General features: G+C 39.4%; 1 protein-coding gene across 1 annotated transcript; it reads left to right on the top strand.

Moving 5' to 3' along the window:
* The first annotated feature begins 3,367 nt into the window (after positions 1–3,367).
* Positions 3,368–17,507, top strand: mrpl3 (mitochondrial ribosomal protein L3). The gene is made up of 10 exons (XM_037795914.1): positions 3,368–3,441; positions 6,778–6,959; positions 7,056–7,147; positions 8,089–8,187; positions 12,077–12,176; positions 12,870–12,930; positions 13,161–13,272; positions 13,420–13,497; positions 13,622–13,699; positions 17,287–17,507. Exons 1-10 carry the CDS (start codon positions 3,368–3,370, stop codon positions 17,434–17,436), a joined length of 1,026 nt encoding a protein of 341 aa, XP_037651842.1. The 3' UTR covers positions 17,437–17,507.
* The last annotated feature ends 405 nt before the right edge of the window (positions 17,508–17,912 follow it).

Raw genomic sequence — 17,912 nt, 5'->3', positions numbered from 1 at the left:
TGTGTGATCCAATGTTTGTGGTTTTTGGAAGAGTTTAGGGTTAGGAATGAGGCTAGACCCGGTAGTGATTAAGGTTAAGTCTCCAATGAATTCAAATAAAACAATGTAACTTCCTCCTAAGTGACAAAAAATGTATATATATCTTTGTATATGCAGACTGAGGTTAGATATCACACACCCCTCTCTCTCTGTCTCTCTTATCGACAGCTGATGTGTTATTTGTGTGTGTAAGGGAAGTATGTGTGTCAGTTTCAAATATTGTGGAGAGCTGGTTCGTGACATCTTCATCCACAACGTCTCACTACGTCTCCCAGACAGACATTAAAATGCAAGAATAAATTAACTCACAAATCTCCATATAGTTAATTGGGCTAAACCAAAGTTGGGCTGTCCTGAGAGTATACTCAATACGTGCCTCGGTGTCTGACAGTCAGATCAGTATTCACCACGGGAGCCTCCTGATATTTGTTTCAGAGACCACCCACATCCGAAGAGCTGCACTGAGAGGATCAGTTGAATAAAGGCTGAGGAGAAAACAGTTAAAATCATATTGTAGCTACCTATATTCTTTAATTCTCTTCTATAATGTTTATGAGACAACTATAATAATAATAAATAATAAAAAAACAGTTTCACATATTACACAGTATATTATTAAACTTCAGGAGACCATCACACAGAAGCCCCAAATCAATGGGACTTGTTTTACTTCATCATTTTCAGATTTTAATACATTTGTGGCAGCTGCCAATTCTCTGGTGCTTGCTGTTGTTTCCCTTTTCCCTGGTGTTTTTTGGTTGAGTTGCTGAGTGATTAGAGGGTTATTCAGTTCACCTGTTGCGCAGGGTGTGGGGACTGGCTCTTAAATGATAGTTGAGAGCAGCTTGGTGCATTCCCCTCTTGGCCAATCAGGGTGTAACGACGCCCTTTCTGTAGGGCTTAAAAGAGGAGGGAAACTGCACACCCAGGGTCATTCTGATCTCTCCTTCACTCAATGCAACATGTGTTATCAGCTTTATCAGAAACTCTGGTCTGTTTTGGGCCCTTTTGGGATTCTGTGATCTTTGTGTTTTGTTTGTTGAGAGTGTTGACTCCTAGTTGGGGAAACAAGTTAAGTGCCAACCAATTGGGTTACCTGCACTGGGACGATTAGGTACTATTTGTGCAACGATCTGGCTTGCCTTACAATAGCCTAACGCCTGTAGGCTGTATTTTTGTATTCTATTCATTTGTTGATTTTCAATGAAACCCTTTATACCCATTTCTTTTAGTGTATTTTATTTGGGAAAACTTTAAAGGAGGGTAAAAGGAAAAACACAAACCAATATTTCAGTTTCCTTAATTGTTCATTATTGAAGAGGCATTTGTTCATTATTATTATTAAGAAGGCATTTTATTTTATATTATTATGTGGATGGGAACTGTTTTTCAGTTCTGACTGAACAACTAAAGTCTGGGGAACTCAGTACCGCCACACATTTATCGTGCTTATTTGTTTTATTTATCATTGTTCTTTATTATTTGTATCCATTGTATAGAGCTAAGAAATTGAAATCCATCTGTTGATGAAGAGCAATGTAATATGATTGAAAACTCCACCAAAACCAGGCTACTAAATGGACCCAATGTCAATTGTTGTTTCCAAGGTCAAGAATGAACCATGACACTCAATAATATAAAATATTTTTGTTTCTGTTGGGTTATTTGTATCAAGCCATCAACAACATTACATTTTATATAAACATAATAGTTTGATCCCTTTGTGGATACCAGATTGTAGTGTAGATTGGAGTGCCCCTTCAGCCCAATATTTCTAAGGATATGCAACATGTTCTCGCTTTTACCACCTTGTTGGCAAGGCGACTTATTCTGTTCAAATGGAAACGTGTTCTACCTCCGACTCACAATAGGTGGGTGAAAGATATGTTATTGTCCATTGGTTCTGAGAAACTTAGATTTTCCCTCAATTTTTTTGAAAAGACTTGGAAACCTCTTCTAAACCATATTGAATCTCCTTGCCTGGCTGTAACGACTGAGCCTCCTTATTTGTTTTGTTGGATTGGCGTTGTGTTTTTTTTTTTATCTCTATTATTTTATTATTATTATTATTATTATTATTATTATTATCTTTTTTTATTTTTTTTTTATATGTAAATATTGTATGTGTTCTATTATTGTTTCTAGTGTGTTTGGTGTCATTCCTGCCTTAGGTCTTATCACACTTAATGTTATATTGATTACTTCCTTTATTGTCGGGGGTGGGAGGGAAAAATGGATGAAAATTAGAAGACTACTTATTTTCTCTGTAATTTATATGCCTTGCAATGCTCTTCCAATTAAAAAAATAAAACAAATACTAATTTAAAATATTTTCGTTTCTGTTGGGTTACTTGTATCAAGCCATCAACAACATTACATTTTATATTAAACGTAATAGTTTGATCCCTTTTGTGGATACCAGATTAAGCAAATTAAGCAAGTTTTTTTTTTTTTTAACAATGTCTTTATTGCTTTTTTTTGTTATACAAACATCAGCATTATTATGCAATATATTCAATACAGGATTTACTCTAACAAACATAACATACAATCACCCACCCACCCGTTCTCTCTTAACTTTTCCCTTTCTTACAGGGCCAAAATCAATACATAGCTTCACAGTATCAATCATACAATTAAACAGTTAAATGGCACCTCTAACAAAATGAAGATACACATAGGCAGAAAATAAATAATAAATAAAATAAAAAGATTTTCAAAAACAAGAGTCCATTCGCAAATTAAGCAAGTTAAGAAAAAATGTGTTGCTCGGAACCTTTTTGATGACCCTCTGTGCAACTTATCACACTTAATGTTATATTGGTTGCTTCTTTTATTGTCAGGGGTGGGAGGGAAAATAGAAAAAAATTATATAAAATATTTTCGTTTATATTGGGTTACTTGTATCAAGCCATCAACAACATTACATTTTATATAAACATAATAGTTTGATCTCTTTGTGGATACCAGATGTAGATAGCCTACATATGAATTGAATGATGAACTGCTGTGGTCTTATCTAGTATGTTTTTTGTTTCTTTTTTCTTTTCTTTTATTTCTATGGACCCTCCTGTGTGTCCGAAATAAAGTTTGAATAATATAAATAATACCAGATTTAGCAAATTAAGCAAGTTAAGACAGAAAGTGTTGCTCGGAACCTTTGTGATGTCCCTCTGTGCAGCGGAACTGTTTTTGTCCCGTACCGGAAGCAGCCAGGGTGACATTTGGAAGGCATGGTTGAGCATAATGTTGTGACTCGTCGTGACTCCTTTAGTCTGCGTGTAATTTCTCATATTTATATGTAAGTGTATCTATATTAAAGAGCGCAATGGCTTCGTGGAGCTGTCGGCTTCTTCTCCTGAGAGGATCAAGACTCATCTCTCCTCGAGCAGCAGCTGAGAGGTACATCATGATGATGCTAAGTGGCTAGTGGTGCTAATGTGGCTGAAGTGAACCAGTATGTGAGCTTCTCTAGGTTTCTGTGGTGAATTAACACTGTTTTGCAATTTAGTTCTGTCCTGTCCTTGCTGTTTTTTTTACCTGAGCTTTTTATTTGCCAATAAATTAGCTAATGTTATTATTTACTCAGTATAGATAATCCCAAAGCTTTGCTTAATTGCCTCTTATAACTAACATATACCATTTAACTTTACAGTAATTGCAAATATTTCCTAGGGATTCTAAATTTTTTGTGTTTTTTTTAATTTTTTTATTGTTTAGTCCAGTTCAGTTCAGACAACTTTATTTATCCCCAAGGAGGCAATTCATCTGTAGCATTCCCAGTCCATACATCAATACATACAACAGACAACCAATAACTAGTTAAGTCAAAGGAAACATATATATATTTTTTTTATACTTTATTTTTTCAAGGCTGTTTTCATATATGCAATCCACTGTTTGTAATTACAACAGTCTATAAACCAACGTTTAAGTAGATGAGCTTTACAGACAAACCCATCAAGTACACTAGAGAAAACAACCTCAACATTCAAAACCAAGAAAATAAACAACAATAATAATAATGACAAAAAGAAAGAATATAGTTAAAAAAACAAAACAACAAAGCCAGCAAAACAAACCCCCAAAAAAACCCAATAATAATACAAAAATACGAGAGTAATAATAAATTAAATCAACAAATAATTTCATACACATGCATCCTCCTTAATGTCAGGTCACCTCCAAGCATTTGTATATATGTGCATGCGTGTTAACCCATGTATCTATATTTTTCCTTCTGTTAGATTCCATCTCTTCTCAAAAACATCCTCCATATTCCTTATTTTGTGAGTTCCCAAAGGAAACATATTAAAGGCATGGGGCAGTTGAAGGGACAAGTTACAATAAGAACCATATAAATACATAGGATTATAGCAATAAAAGCCACATTTCTTTTAGAAATAATGTATGAGAACAACATATCTTAAAGTTCCTCTAAATAACAGTCATTGAAAATGGGTCTGATCTGTGTTCAGCAGCTTAACAGCAGAAGGGATGAAGGACTTGGAGTTAGGATTTGTTCTCCTTAAGGGCACATTATAAGGTCGGCCTGAAGGCATCAGAGAGGATTCAGCAGAAACAATGTGATCTGGTTGGCTGATCATTTTTTTTTGCTTTCTCAGCCGCCTGTTTCTCCCAAATTGTGCCCAAGTCCTTCTGCTGAACTCCACTAATCCCGGAGCACACTTTGACTATACTATTTAGACTGTTCTTGTCCTTCACAGACAGCCCGTTAAACCAGCAGGTAAAAGAAAAGGTTAAAAGGCTTTCAATAAAAGAATGGTAAAAGTTACATAAGATCGTATCACAGACATTAAAAGAATGTTATCATTTTCTCAGTATAAATAACGCCAAAGCTTTGCTTAATTGCCTCTTATAACTAACATATACCATTTAACTTCACAGTAATTGCAAATACTTCCTAAGGATTCTCCATTTTTTGTGTTGAATTTTTTATTGTTTAGCACAGCTGAAAGGTTCTCGAGGTCATTCGTGGGGTGTTTTCACTGTAAACATTTTTTAAGATTTTAGATTTTCAGTGTTATACTAGAAATTGTGAGTCACCACTGTGAGTTGTACTCTCGGGTGGGATGGCCTGCACTGGCAACCCGTAGGCTCTCCCATTGGTACATCCTTATATAAAAGGTGATTCAGTATTCAGATTCAGACAGTATTCACTGCGTTCACAGGACCTCTTTGTGCTCTCTGTCCCAAAAGCTCGGACAAAAATTGGGGAAAGGGCTTTTGCATATTCTGCACCCTCAGCCTGGAATTTGCTCCAAAATGACCCAAAAATCAAGGAGCTGGTATCATTAAACATGTTTAAATCTAAAATGAAGGCTTTAGAAGCAGACTCTATGGCATGCCAATGTTTTTAGCCCCCTTGTTTTACAGCTGACTCCCAGAAAAGTTCCTTTTTGTCCCCCCATTCGTCTTTAGGTAGTTCTCTTTTAATGCAATTTGTAGTGCTTTTAATGTTTGTGAATTGTATTTTATCTCCATTTGTGTCTCCATCTGCATCTTTGTGTTCTTGCTGCTGACCGTCTTGGCCAGGTCTCCCTTGGAAAAGAGGTTCTTAATCTCAATGGGACTAACCTGGTTAAATAAAGGTTAAATAATAATAAAAAATAATGTAATAATTAATATAGAGACCAGTATAAAAGACAAAGTGATGAACCACTCCTCAGTCTACAGTAACAAATGAGTAATGTGTTGATAGCCATCTGCGAGCAGACGTGGGCAGACTTTAATATGACAAAAGGTCACCAAGGTCCTGAATTCAGTCCTGCGTAACTTGTTTTTTATTTCTGTCTTTGTGCTTTGGCACTTTGATACACTCATGCCAATACATCATATTGCATTGACTCGTCATTTAGCAGTGACATTTATGCACTAAAAATGCACAAACTGTCCGTGTGAGTGTGTGAACCTGCTTGTTACTCACCAGCAAGGACACTGCAAGTGACTAAACTGACTTAGTAAACTAAAGTGACAGAGTAGTATGAGGCAAGTATCAGTGTAGGTTATAGATAGATAGATAGATAGATAGATAGATAGATAGATAGATAGATAGATAGATTGTAACTTTATTGATCCCCAGGGAAAATCAAGTTTCCAGCATCACAGTTCCATAGTGAAAAACATGTTAGTAAAGAGCCAGTAAAAAAGTTAGTTGTGCAAAGTACAAACAAATATACCAGATATAAAAATACAAGGAGATGAAGAAAACTGTTAAAAGTGAATATAGGGCAGAAGAGACTGTTAAAACTGAATATAGCGCAGGGTAACTCCAGTAGCTCAGTCTATGAAAATGCACTGTGTGCATTATTATCTGTCCTGCAGACCGTCCTCCTCCTCCCTAGAGAGGTGTTGTACAGTGAATACATAAATTAGCCCTGGAATGATCCTCAGATAATTAAGGAGCCACAATTTTGATAATCAGTTATTTTATTTGATTGTCAAAAATAAAAAAATGTCAGCTTCTCAAATGTAAAATGTGCTGCTTATTGTTTGTGTGTGTTATCATTGTAAACTGCATATTATGTTTGACTTTGGGGCTGTTTGGCAGACTAAATGAGCTATCTGAAATTGTTACCTCGTACTTTTTAAATTGTGATGTGCATATCTAACTATTTTCTGACATTTCACTCACTCAAAATGAATTATAATTTTTATTTTTAACATTAATCAACAAGGTGTAGTAGCACCTGACTCCCTGATTTTCTTTTCTTGCAGTCCTGCCCATTTGGTAGGTTGTATCAGGACAGTAAAAACCACAACATGGTTTGATGAACACCTCACAGAGGACAACCAGGAGTACATGAGGAAGAGCATGGCACAGGAATACAGGAGCCAAACAGCTGACAAGCTCAACCCACTCAAAGATGAGCCCTGGCAGCGTCACGAGTGGTCAGAGGGTAGGTGTCATGATTAGTGAGAGCTGCGTACATCATGAATCTCCTTCCTGTTCGCTCACACTTCAACCTTCTGTTCATCTGTTTCCTTTTTCTCAGGTAGTCGAAGAGTTGGGTTAGTAGCAGTGAAGTTGGGAATGGCTCCTATCTGGACAAAAACAGGAGAGAGACACGTAGCCACCATGTTACAGGTAACACACACACACACCTGTTGCCTTTTCTGTTGTGCCTTAGCTTTGCATCAAAACAGCCGCAGCCCAGTATTCTTCAGGAATGATAATGTGTTTGTGATCTATAATGAAATGACCAGCAGGTCAGAAAAGCAGTGAAATAAATTGGATTGTTCTGTGGAGTGTCGGGGAAACAATAGAAAACATTGAACACCTTGAAATCTCACCTGCAGGCTTTCATCATAAGAGGTGCAACGAGGAGATATTTGTTTATTCAGATCACGTTTTAATCTCATCGACTAATTTGTCAGTGAAGTATATTGATGGCCAACAGCGGCCGCGTGTGTTCGCTCTCCTTTCATTGATATTGACATACTGTAGCGGGTAGCATAACAAACACCTATTGCAATTTCAGTAAAATGTTAACAGTCAGACTTTTGTTTATTTTGTCATCACCTCCGCTTGATATCAGATTCAAAGACACACAGAAACTTTTATCCCCATCTGCTGATTCACTTTTGTCGCATTTAGTCATTTGTTTCTTTTCAGCGGATACAGGAACGGTCTGTGCTTGATGAAAAGTAGAGCGTTTGAATTACTTTCTCAGGATGAAAGTACTCCCACCACTTTGGCTCATTGTGGTACATGTTCTGTCTGGAGCAAAACTGAAAGTGTGTCATACTGCAGTGTTTGTGTACTGTTTTTCCTCATCTTCTGATTTACTGGCAATGCATCATGTATTGCTAAATGCCGTGTGATGTCATCCTATTGTTGCATTTGGCCCAAAATGTAGTGATAGTCAGGTCTTGTGAGTTAGCCTGTGGCCCCGTATTAAAATGTTTTACACAAGGGACTTTCATCGAAATGTGTTTATGTTGTAGGTCAGGAGCAAACGAGAGGCACAGTGAACACTTCAATCGGACTATGACTATTGTTAATCCAGCGTCTGTTGTTTTTTCCAGGTGCAGGACTGCCATGTAATAAAGCACCTGTCCAAGGAAGAATATGATGGACACACCGCCGCCCTCCTTGTAGGAGGGAAAAACGTTTCACCATTCCATGTAAGAAATAGCTGTTTATGACCTAAAAAATACATGTGTAAGCTTTTTATCATAGACCCCCTTTCTACCTTGCATTAAAATGCATCTCATATCCAGATTCTATCTAAATATGATTTGACCTTATGACATTATACCTGGTGTTAATATGTGTTTCCAGTGTCCACACTTTTGAGAACCGAATGGGTCAAGTCAGCGATTATTTATTTATTTCTACCTACTAGTTATCAGGGTCAGGGTCTTTACCCATTCTAAGAGACGATCTGCACCGCCCAACCCACAAAAATAAGCGTTAATCAACCACCTGAACCCGACCCCACCCGCAAACCTCCAACTTCATGCATTATAGCAGCACAATTGTCAGGACTGAGGGCAAAGACAACTACTGGCGCTCGCTCTGTTTGTGTCTGTGTTTGACAGAGAGAGTGAGAGTGACAGAAGAGAAGGTGGAAGTTGGACTAATAGCACACATTGTGTCTGTAAGTTATTGATAAACACTTGTGTTCAATGTGGTCACAATGCGTCCCTGACCATCTGGAGGTGGTCACAATCCATCCTCAATGCGTGCTATACTTTCATGCGGTCAGCACTATCTGAGTGCAATCCCATCACCCAAAACGCATTTTAAAGCCAGGTGTAAAGGGGGTATTAGCTGTGAAATTGGATTAGTTGACACATTATTATGTTATTTAGAAAATATGTGGTAAGTGAATTATTATTGCAGCTGTCTTTTGGTCCAGATTTTCAGGCTCAATTCTCTTTAACTGTCTATAATCAATATTTTTTACAATAGAAATGTATCAAATGACAATGTGAATAAACTGTATGAGTATGTGAAAGGGTTGCTCGTAGTGATGAACCCACAGAAAATGATCTCCTGAATCTGCTTCCCTCGGCTTTACAGAGCTGTATAATGAGTTTCAGCTCATTGTTTAGCTATCTGACTTTGGTTCACTCTCACTGCTCTCATGGCGTCGTTTTCAGATGCAGCAGAAAGGCAGTTTTCACACAAACAAAACCCCACTGTACACTACCTGCTCTGCACCAAACAGCCAACAGACAAAGTTAGAGACTTACTGTTGAACCTAGTGGAGCAGTTAGCAGCTAAAGAGACAGATATTTCCCTCAGGAGTTGATAGTTATTGCAGGTTTTTTAAAAGTACTATTTAGGAAGAAGTAAGAAACCTGTGAAGTTAATCATAGAAAACTGAAATGCCTCTGCTTTGTTATACCAAGAGAGGCCCAAACAACAATCATGTGAAACATGAAAGAAGCACCTGATACTGTTTTTGATATGTGAGTTTGGTGGGGTGAGAATAACACATTTAGACTTAAAGCAGCTTAGTATTTAGCTAAAATGCTAAGCTGCTGTATCAGTAGCACAAGTGGAGAAGAGTCGTAAAGACGGCAAACTGACGGTCTGTTATAAAGCTATATTTACCTAAAGTTTGCTAACATTAACCACCATGAGTTACTGGTCCTACCAGACCACGTTAGGCTATAGCAGAAACCCTGAGTGTATTGAATTCAGCAATGGTATGTTGGTATACTGAATTCACCTTTTCATTTTTGAAAAGGGGAAGAATGTGTTATTTTTCTCTCAGAAGTTACATCGTTTTGCTTAAAGCAAAATAAAAGGATTTGAAATGAGGTGGAAAAATGTATTTCTAAATATGAAATTTGGGCTGGGGGTGGGAATATAGTAATTAAAAAATAATTGTGTTTTGCGGTATTTATAATCAGCAGCTGTCCCGAAACAGAAGCGCCATTTAATTATTATGTGCTTATTTATTTTTTCCTTCGAATAGTTTGTGAAATTGCCAAAATTTCATTAATTCACAACGCAAAAAAATTAAAATTAACTTTTTATTTGTTTTAATTATTTATTAAATAACCCTCCACTAAAAAACTCAACATTTTAGACAGTTACTTTACATGCAATATTAAGTACATGAATCATAAATAAGGCTGAAACGGATGACTTGTTGAGCTGTTCGATATGTACTGAATTGTAATGTTTGAGAATATCATATCTTATCATACCAGTCACTATGCTCTTCATACCAGCAGAGCAGCCAGTGCCAAATACTTAATCACATCACAATGTCCATTTTTGCTCATTTTAGTTCTGGCTTCATTTCATAATCATGCAAAAAAAATCTAATCAGTGTGACAGCTTTATGGAAGTATAACAGAGTTTTGTCATTTCCCTGTTGCATTGAGCTCGCATCAGGCCTCCCAGTTATAAGACCGTTTATGAATTCAGCTCTACAGTCAAGAAATTATACTCACCCACTAAACCATCAGTGACTATATTTCATCTTGGGTGTCTAAATAAACGGAATCCAATAGATTTCATTGCTGTTATGTCCCTTTAACATTGACAAGTGACTTTCTATGCTCGTAATAAACTCGTATAGTCCCATCACTGCCTCAGACTGCACATCTGACCTCCAGAAGTCAAACGCTGCAAGTTTAATCTGTGAACCAATACTAGGTTAGACAGTTTTAAAGAACTTATTTTTGAATGTTTCATGTAGGGCTGACACAAATGCTTCGCAGCTTCAACCGTCGCCATGGTAATCCCTTTTCTGCTTTTTTTTATACATCAGTATGTAATAAGGTATAAATCCCAAAATAGCCCGTGAGATAAGGAATAACACCACAACATTATTCATATTCAACGCCAATTATTATTAGTTATTCTCAGACGGATATCGCTGTTTGTTATGTGTAGAGGTACGTGTGTGCACAGCGGAAGCGGCACTGTCCCGAAGCTTCGAGTACCTTCGAAAATATTTCCCACAGAAGCCTTGAAGCCCAAAAAATGGTATTCGGATCAACCTTAGTATGATGTATGATAAGGAACTTCTCCTTTTTAAAGGTACAGTGTGTAGGATTTGGTGGCATCTAGTGGTGTGGTTGCAGATTGCAGAGTACCCCTCCGCTCACTCTTCCCTTTCCAAGACTGCGATAACATCGCAGTCTTGGAAAGTGCACCAAGTGCGAAACCGTGGAAACACCGTTTGCCTCGCTCAGAGGCCATCATTACCATAATAACACGACTTTAGGAGCAACGGAAGTCAGACGGCGGCTGGCGGTACCACGGTTTTGCACTCTGCAGCTCACGTTACCGCAGTTTCACAAACGTGTCGTAGAACTACGGTGGTCTTCAGGTTACGTAAAAACGTGAAAGTCTCTCTCTAGAGCCAGTGTTTGGGTTGTCCGTTCTGTGCTACTGTAGAAACATGGCGAGCTCCGTGAAGAGGAAGAGGAAGATGACTATGTAGATATGAAGGGCTGATTCTAAGCTAATGAAAACACAACATTTCTTAGTTTCAGGTGATTAAACACTAATGAAAACATCATAATGACTATATATATATTCCCTTTCTGCTAATAGATCCCCCAAACATGCTACACACTGGCCCTTTAAATGTTGCACCCATCCCTTTAAGGTTAAAAACAGATGAACTAGGCTGAACAAATCAAAGTGCGATTTATTCCTTGAGTCTTGATAGATTGATGGGCCGGTGTCAAAACATGAAGTTGTTTAGAACCCCTCTCACACAGACGCATCACTCTTCAGTCAGAAGAGTCGGAGTGAGAAGCTTTGGCAGGCTGATTTTCACCCTTCTGTTGAAAGGGAGAGAGAGAGTTTAGAGTGACTGGAGGGGCTGGAGGAGATGAGAGCGAGCCGAGTGAAAGCAAATGTCAGAGATGCTCACTGCCAAGTGTGCGTGCGTGTGTTTGGCTCCCGTACAGTCATAACAGGCCCACGGTTAATTTGAATATGCCAAAGTCCAACTGCTGTTCGTTCTTCTTTTACCACTTTATTTCCTTCCCTCCATCCTCACAATTATCTCTCTCTCTCCATCTTTCTGACTGACAGAGGTCTGACGGGGAAATGGAGATGTTCAGGAATGCAGGGGTGCCTCCGAAACAGAAAGTCACCACCTTCAAAGTCTCAGACAACGCCATCGTCAAGCCAGGTATACACGTGCATTAGCTTATAATTAGGGTTGTCAAAGTTAACGCGATAATAATGCGTTAACTCAAATTTAGGAGGCTAAATAACGCTCTGAACTTGTGCTAAATTTTGGCTAGGAAAAACTGTCATGGCCATTTTCAAAGGGGTCCCTTGACCTCTGACCTCAAGATATGTGAATGAAAATGGGTTCTATGGGTACCCACAAGTCTCCCCTTTACAGACATGCCTACTTTATGATGATCACATGCAGTTTGGGGCAAATCATAGTCAAGTCAGCACACTGACACACTGACAGCTGTTATGATTTGAGCATATTTTGTATACTAAATGCAGTACCTGTGAGGGTTTCTGGACAGTATTTGTCATTTTGTGTTGTTAATTGATTTCCAATAATAAATATATACATACATTTGCATAAAGCAACATATTTGTCCACTCCCATGTTGATAAGAGTATTAAATACTTGACAAATCTCACTTGAACAGATACAAATTGTGTGATTAATTTGCAATTAATCATGATTAACTATGGACAGTCATGCGATTAAATATTTTAATCGATTGACAGCCCTTCTTATAATTAAAGAACTACTCATTCACTACATTTTCACACGTCACACAATAGAACCTAATATCTTTTTTTTGGCAGTTTTGTACACATTTTGTTATATAATCTTGTTTGTGGTGTGTTTCAGGAACTCCCCTGTATGCAGCACATTTCCGTCCGGGCCAATATGTGGACGTCACAGCCAAATCGTAAGTTCCGTTCTGCCAGAACTCGCTGGCGCTTCCTCTTGGCTTTCCTCTCCTACTTCTTGCCCTCTTTCATCTCCAGCATCACGTTTTTGAAGAAAGATCATTTTTTTTGACTTTACAAGAAAGTCCAAACCTCTTTTCTTTTTTCTTATATCATTATCCTCCGAGGCAACAAGTCAACACACGAGAAAGTAAAAATATCAATTTCTTGTGTTTGTGTGTGTGTGTAGCATCGGTAAGGGTTTTCAAGGCGTAATGAAGCGATATGGGTTCAAAGGTCAGCCAGCCACCCATGGACAAACCAAAACTCATCGTAGACCAGGAGCTTCTGGACCTGGAGGGGTAAGACACACACACACACACACACACACACACACACACACACACACACACACACTGTTTAAGATGCTCACCCATGCCAGACATGAACAGTTGGCTTCCCATAATCCAGACATTTGAGCGTGCGTGTCTTTTATCATCTGCGTCTAGGATCCAGCCAAAGTTTTCAAAGGGAAAAAGATGCCCGGCAGGATGGGCAACACCTTCATCACAGCTTACGGACTGAAGGTATACACACACACACACACACACACTCACAGGGACACACGCACACAGACGTCGTTTTGAACTTGTTTGTCCTTGACTGCAATTTCGGTTCAATACTCTCTCATCTGCTTCCTCTCGCTTCCAGATATGGAGGGTCAATACCAAGTATAATGTGCTGTATGTGAACGGCTCCGTCCCCGGCCACAGGAACTGCGTCTTGAAAGTAAGAATAATCATGTACATGCACGCTCGTGAAGTGTTAAGTCTAAGGTCAATCCCAGCATGCTCAGTGTTCTGGCAGACACGAGTGACCTTGCACCTGGAAAACACCGTCACACCTGCAAGACAGTGTGATCCATCTTCATTGACACTGTGCTGGATCAGCAGCATGTGTGTGTGTGTGTGTGTGAGTGTGTGTGCTTGTGTTTGTGTATTTTTCTGTGAGGGAATGGGAGCGCGCACCTTAATGATGTTAGTAATATCCACAGCATCCATCTCCATACGCTGCATTTTGTGTTCTCCTTTTGTGTGTGCTATTATTTGTTTTGCAGACAAGCGATAATGAATACAAATGTGCATTGTATTTCACCAGCTCAGCTCTCTTACACACACACACACACACACACACGCACACACACACACACACACACACACACACACACACACACACACACACACACACATACACACACATACCTGGATCCACTTATATTACATTACCCTAAAGGGCACACAAGCAGGTTAATAATGTTTGTACATTAAAGTTTGTTTTTATTATTCTGTGCAGCCCTAATGTCCATATGTAAATGAGGAATGTTTTATTGACTCAAATTAAGAGGAAGAGCTGCAACTAGTAATAACATTAATTATTGATTTTCTTTAATTAAAGAAAAGCAAAATGTATGGTTAATCGATTAGCCCAGTGGTTCTCAGACTGGAGGTGAGGGGCCCCTTGGGTGCGTAGACCCGCTGCAGGAGGGGGTGTGTATGACCACCAAATGGAAAAGTAATGAATATGATTCACGTGGGAACACTAAACAAACACTAATCTTGCTAACCTAAATCTTTGTAGTCCCATCCATCCATCTTCAACCGCTTATCCGGGATCGGGTCGCGGGGGCAACAGCTCCAGCAGGGGACCCCAAACTTCCCTTTCCCGGGCCACATTAACCAGCTCTGACTGGGGGATCCCGAGGCGTTCCCAGGCCAGAGTAGAGATATAATCTCTCCACCTAGTCCTGGGTCTTCCCCGTGGTCTCCTCCCAGCTGGTCGTGCCTGGAACACCTCCCAAGGGAGGCGCCCAGGAGGCATCCGTGCTAGATGCCCGAATCACCTCAACTGGCTCCTTTCGACGCAAAGGAGCAAGGACTCTACTCCGAGTCCCTCACGGATGACTGAGCTTCTTACCCTATCTCTAAGGGAGACGCCAGCCACCCTCCTGAGGAAACCCATTTCGGCCGCTTGCACCCGAAATGGGTTTCTTTGTAGTTTGTTTCAATAAAATTGGCTTGCCTTATTTGTAGTTTCCCCAATACTGTTGTAATCCTTAAGATTTAAATCCTGGTCGATTTGGCGACATCTGTGGTGGCCATGGTAACAGCAAGAGTGGTTTACAGCAAACTCTCCCAGAAGAACAGCTGGTCTATCCGTTTACAGTGCAGCCAAACAAACTTGGGTCGTCTTAATAAAGATTCAGTCAATAGCAATTGCAACCGCGATTTGATTCCATGCTGCACACGGCAGAAAGTTAAGCTGTCGCCTGCAAATCTTCACCTTACTGCTCACTGTGGCTGCTCCTTCTTTTGCAGAATTTAAAGATCTGCTGACAAAAAATCCCTGCTAACCTCTGAGACAAATATTGCGAAATTCCGTTTCCTCTGTTTTTTTCACAATTAAAGACACCCTGCTTTTTGGTGTTTCGCCAGTTGAACGCTTCTAATGTGAAGCAGCAGCAGTAAGATTTTGCATTTATGATGTAAAGAGAGCGAACAGTATATCAGTAACGCTGATGTCAATGAGATAAAAGAACGCTGGATTGCATGCATGCCGTTGTTCCCCTGTGAATTCTAGGGCTGTCTCGAATACCATTTTTTGGGCTCCAAAGCTTCGGTGATAAATATTCGAAGGTATTCGAAGCTTGGTGGCGCAGCGCGGCAGGCCGACGTGCTCTTCTGTCTGTCTGTCTCCATCTCCTCGTTTCAACGCAATACTGTACACACACGCACCTCTACACACAACAAACAGCAATATCCGTCTGAGAATAACTAATAATAATTAATGTTAAATATGGACAATGAATAATGTTGTGGGATTATTCCTTATTTCATGGGCTATTTTGGGATTTACACATTATTATTACATAATTATTATTATTATTACATCAAAATATAGGTTTAATGTCATGAAAATCAGGAAAAAAGATATGAGCAAAGTCTAGAGCTAGCCAGTGGGTCATGCTCATATGCTCAAAAAGGCGCGCTCGGCCGGCTCGCTTATGTCAACAAAGCGTGAGAAGCTGATTACAACACACACAAAGGGAGAGTGACTTCATTCTCTGCTCAGGTGGACATCTCTACTATATCTTTACATAGCAAATAGTTGTTTGCTGCTATATTACTGCTCTGGATTTGGATTGAATTTAGCAAGTTTAAGGATTCTAACTTTCTCTCTGTTTATGTGGAAAGGGGCGGGGGGGGGAGCATGAAAGTTTTTTCTGCTTCTGAAGTGGGGCATGACAGAAAAAAGTTTGAGAACTGCTGATTAGATTTGAAAAATGTTAGAAATTAGTGGCAAACGCCTGCAACACATTTTCCTGTCCCCAAGGTGACATTTCCAAAGTGCTTGTTTTGTTCTGCTAACAGTGCAAAACCCAAAGATATTCTATTTAAGATCAAATAAATCATAGAAAAGCAATAAATCCTCACATTTGAGATTCAGGCATTTTTTGCTTTGACTAACTAAGTTAAAGCAGCAGAATGTTTTTGGCATCATTGGGCCAAAAATGCCATAATAAACTTTCAGCATATTGTAATTCAAGTGTTCTGAGAGGAAACTAGACTTCTGCACCTCCTCTTGGCTCTGTTTTCAGGCTTTAAAAAAAATCTGACGGGAGACTTTGGCCAATCACAGGTCATTTCAGAGAGAGAGAGAGAGAGAGCGTTCCTATTGGCTGTTCATTCAGCCGAGGCAGCTGTCAATCACTCACAAACTCCAATCAAACGGTCAAACTAGGCAGCGCTGATCAAATATGAATCAATATTCTGTTACTGTAATGCCTATTTTCTTGCCTCAAATGTTTTCAGAAACATCTTATAGTGTACAGTTTAGCTGTAAAATGAGAACGTTTGTTACCCAGCAGTCATGTTGAGATCAGTTGAGGAAATACCAAGCACCGCCCACCAGCCGGAGCAAACTTTCTCGTTTTACAGCTAAACAGTATTTCATATTTGATCAGCGCTGCCTAGTTTGACCGTTTGGTCGGAGTTCGCGAGTGATTGACAGCTGCTCCGAGACGTCAGGCTCCAGCTCGGCTCTGATTGGTTGTTTTCCTCCGATCTGTGAAATCTTGCAGATGCCATTAGGAGCACCGGAGGACACAGAGGAACATGATTTTTTTTTCAGATTACCTGTCTCATGCACTACTGTCAGGACATAGTGACCGTTTTTTAAAATCATATTTGCTCCATTTCTACCCACTGCAGCTTTAACAACTAGAAACACTTTCTGTCACTTAATTATTTCAGTACTAATTAAGAAAAGAGCATCCTCACAGCTACTACAAAAAGTGTGTGTGATTGTGTGTTTTCCAGATAAGAGACACTATACTGCCGACCAGGAGCTCCACCCTGCTCAGCCCTCCTTTCCCCACCTATTTCACAGAAGAGGAAGGCGACCTGGATGAAGACCTGTACGACGATAACTTGTTCATTCACACAGACCCGTCATTAACACTGACCTGAACACACATCATGTTTTCATCTAAACCCACAAACTGTATCTGGATCCTGTAATAAAGAGTAATTGCTTTGAATGTCTTGAGCCCCTCTATTATTATTTTTTTTTTTTTTACAGTGAGATGCAACAGCACTGAGCCTGTCTGTTTGATCCAAACAGTTATTACGTTCTCTTTCCCCCCGAAACCATGGTAACTGTAGGAGTGATGATGTCACTAGAGGATCCCCAAGCAGAGAGAGGAGGGAAAAAAGACAGTGAAACAAAACAAAAGAGAAGCAGATGTGCTGGAGAAATGTGCAATATCTATGCAGGACGCAGGATAAGGGAAGGGAGGAGGAAGAGGAGGGTGAGCTGGATACAATGAGTTGCACAAAGCAGAGTGAAAGAGTGAGAGGAATACAGACTGAGGAGGCAAAGGGTCTGTGTGGGTAGGGGTGGAGGAATGAATGGGGTGGAAGTTATGGAATGAAATACAAAGGAG

This window comes from Sebastes umbrosus, chromosome 15 (genome assembly GCF_015220745.1).
Source record: "Sebastes umbrosus isolate fSebUmb1 chromosome 15, fSebUmb1.pri, whole genome shotgun sequence".
Classification (NCBI taxonomy): Eukaryota; Metazoa; Chordata; class Actinopteri; order Perciformes; family Sebastidae; genus Sebastes; species Sebastes umbrosus.
Note: the sequence above shows the minus strand (reverse complement) of the source record. Positions and strands in the feature narration are given on the sequence as shown.

Excerpts from the sequence above, each read along its gene's own strand:
- mrpl3 (XM_037795914.1), top strand. The coding sequence starts at position 3,368 with ATGGCTTCGTGGAGCTGTCGGCTTCTTCTCCTGAGAGGATCAAGACTC. Across the intron at positions 3,442-6,777 it reads CCTCGAGCAGCAGCTGAGAG|TCCTGCCCATTTGGTAGGTT; the intron begins GTACATCATGAT and ends CTTTTCTTGCAG. Across the intron at positions 12,177-12,869 it reads CAACGCCATCGTCAAGCCAG|GAACTCCCCTGTATGCAGCA; the intron begins GTATACACGTGC and ends GGTGTGTTTCAG.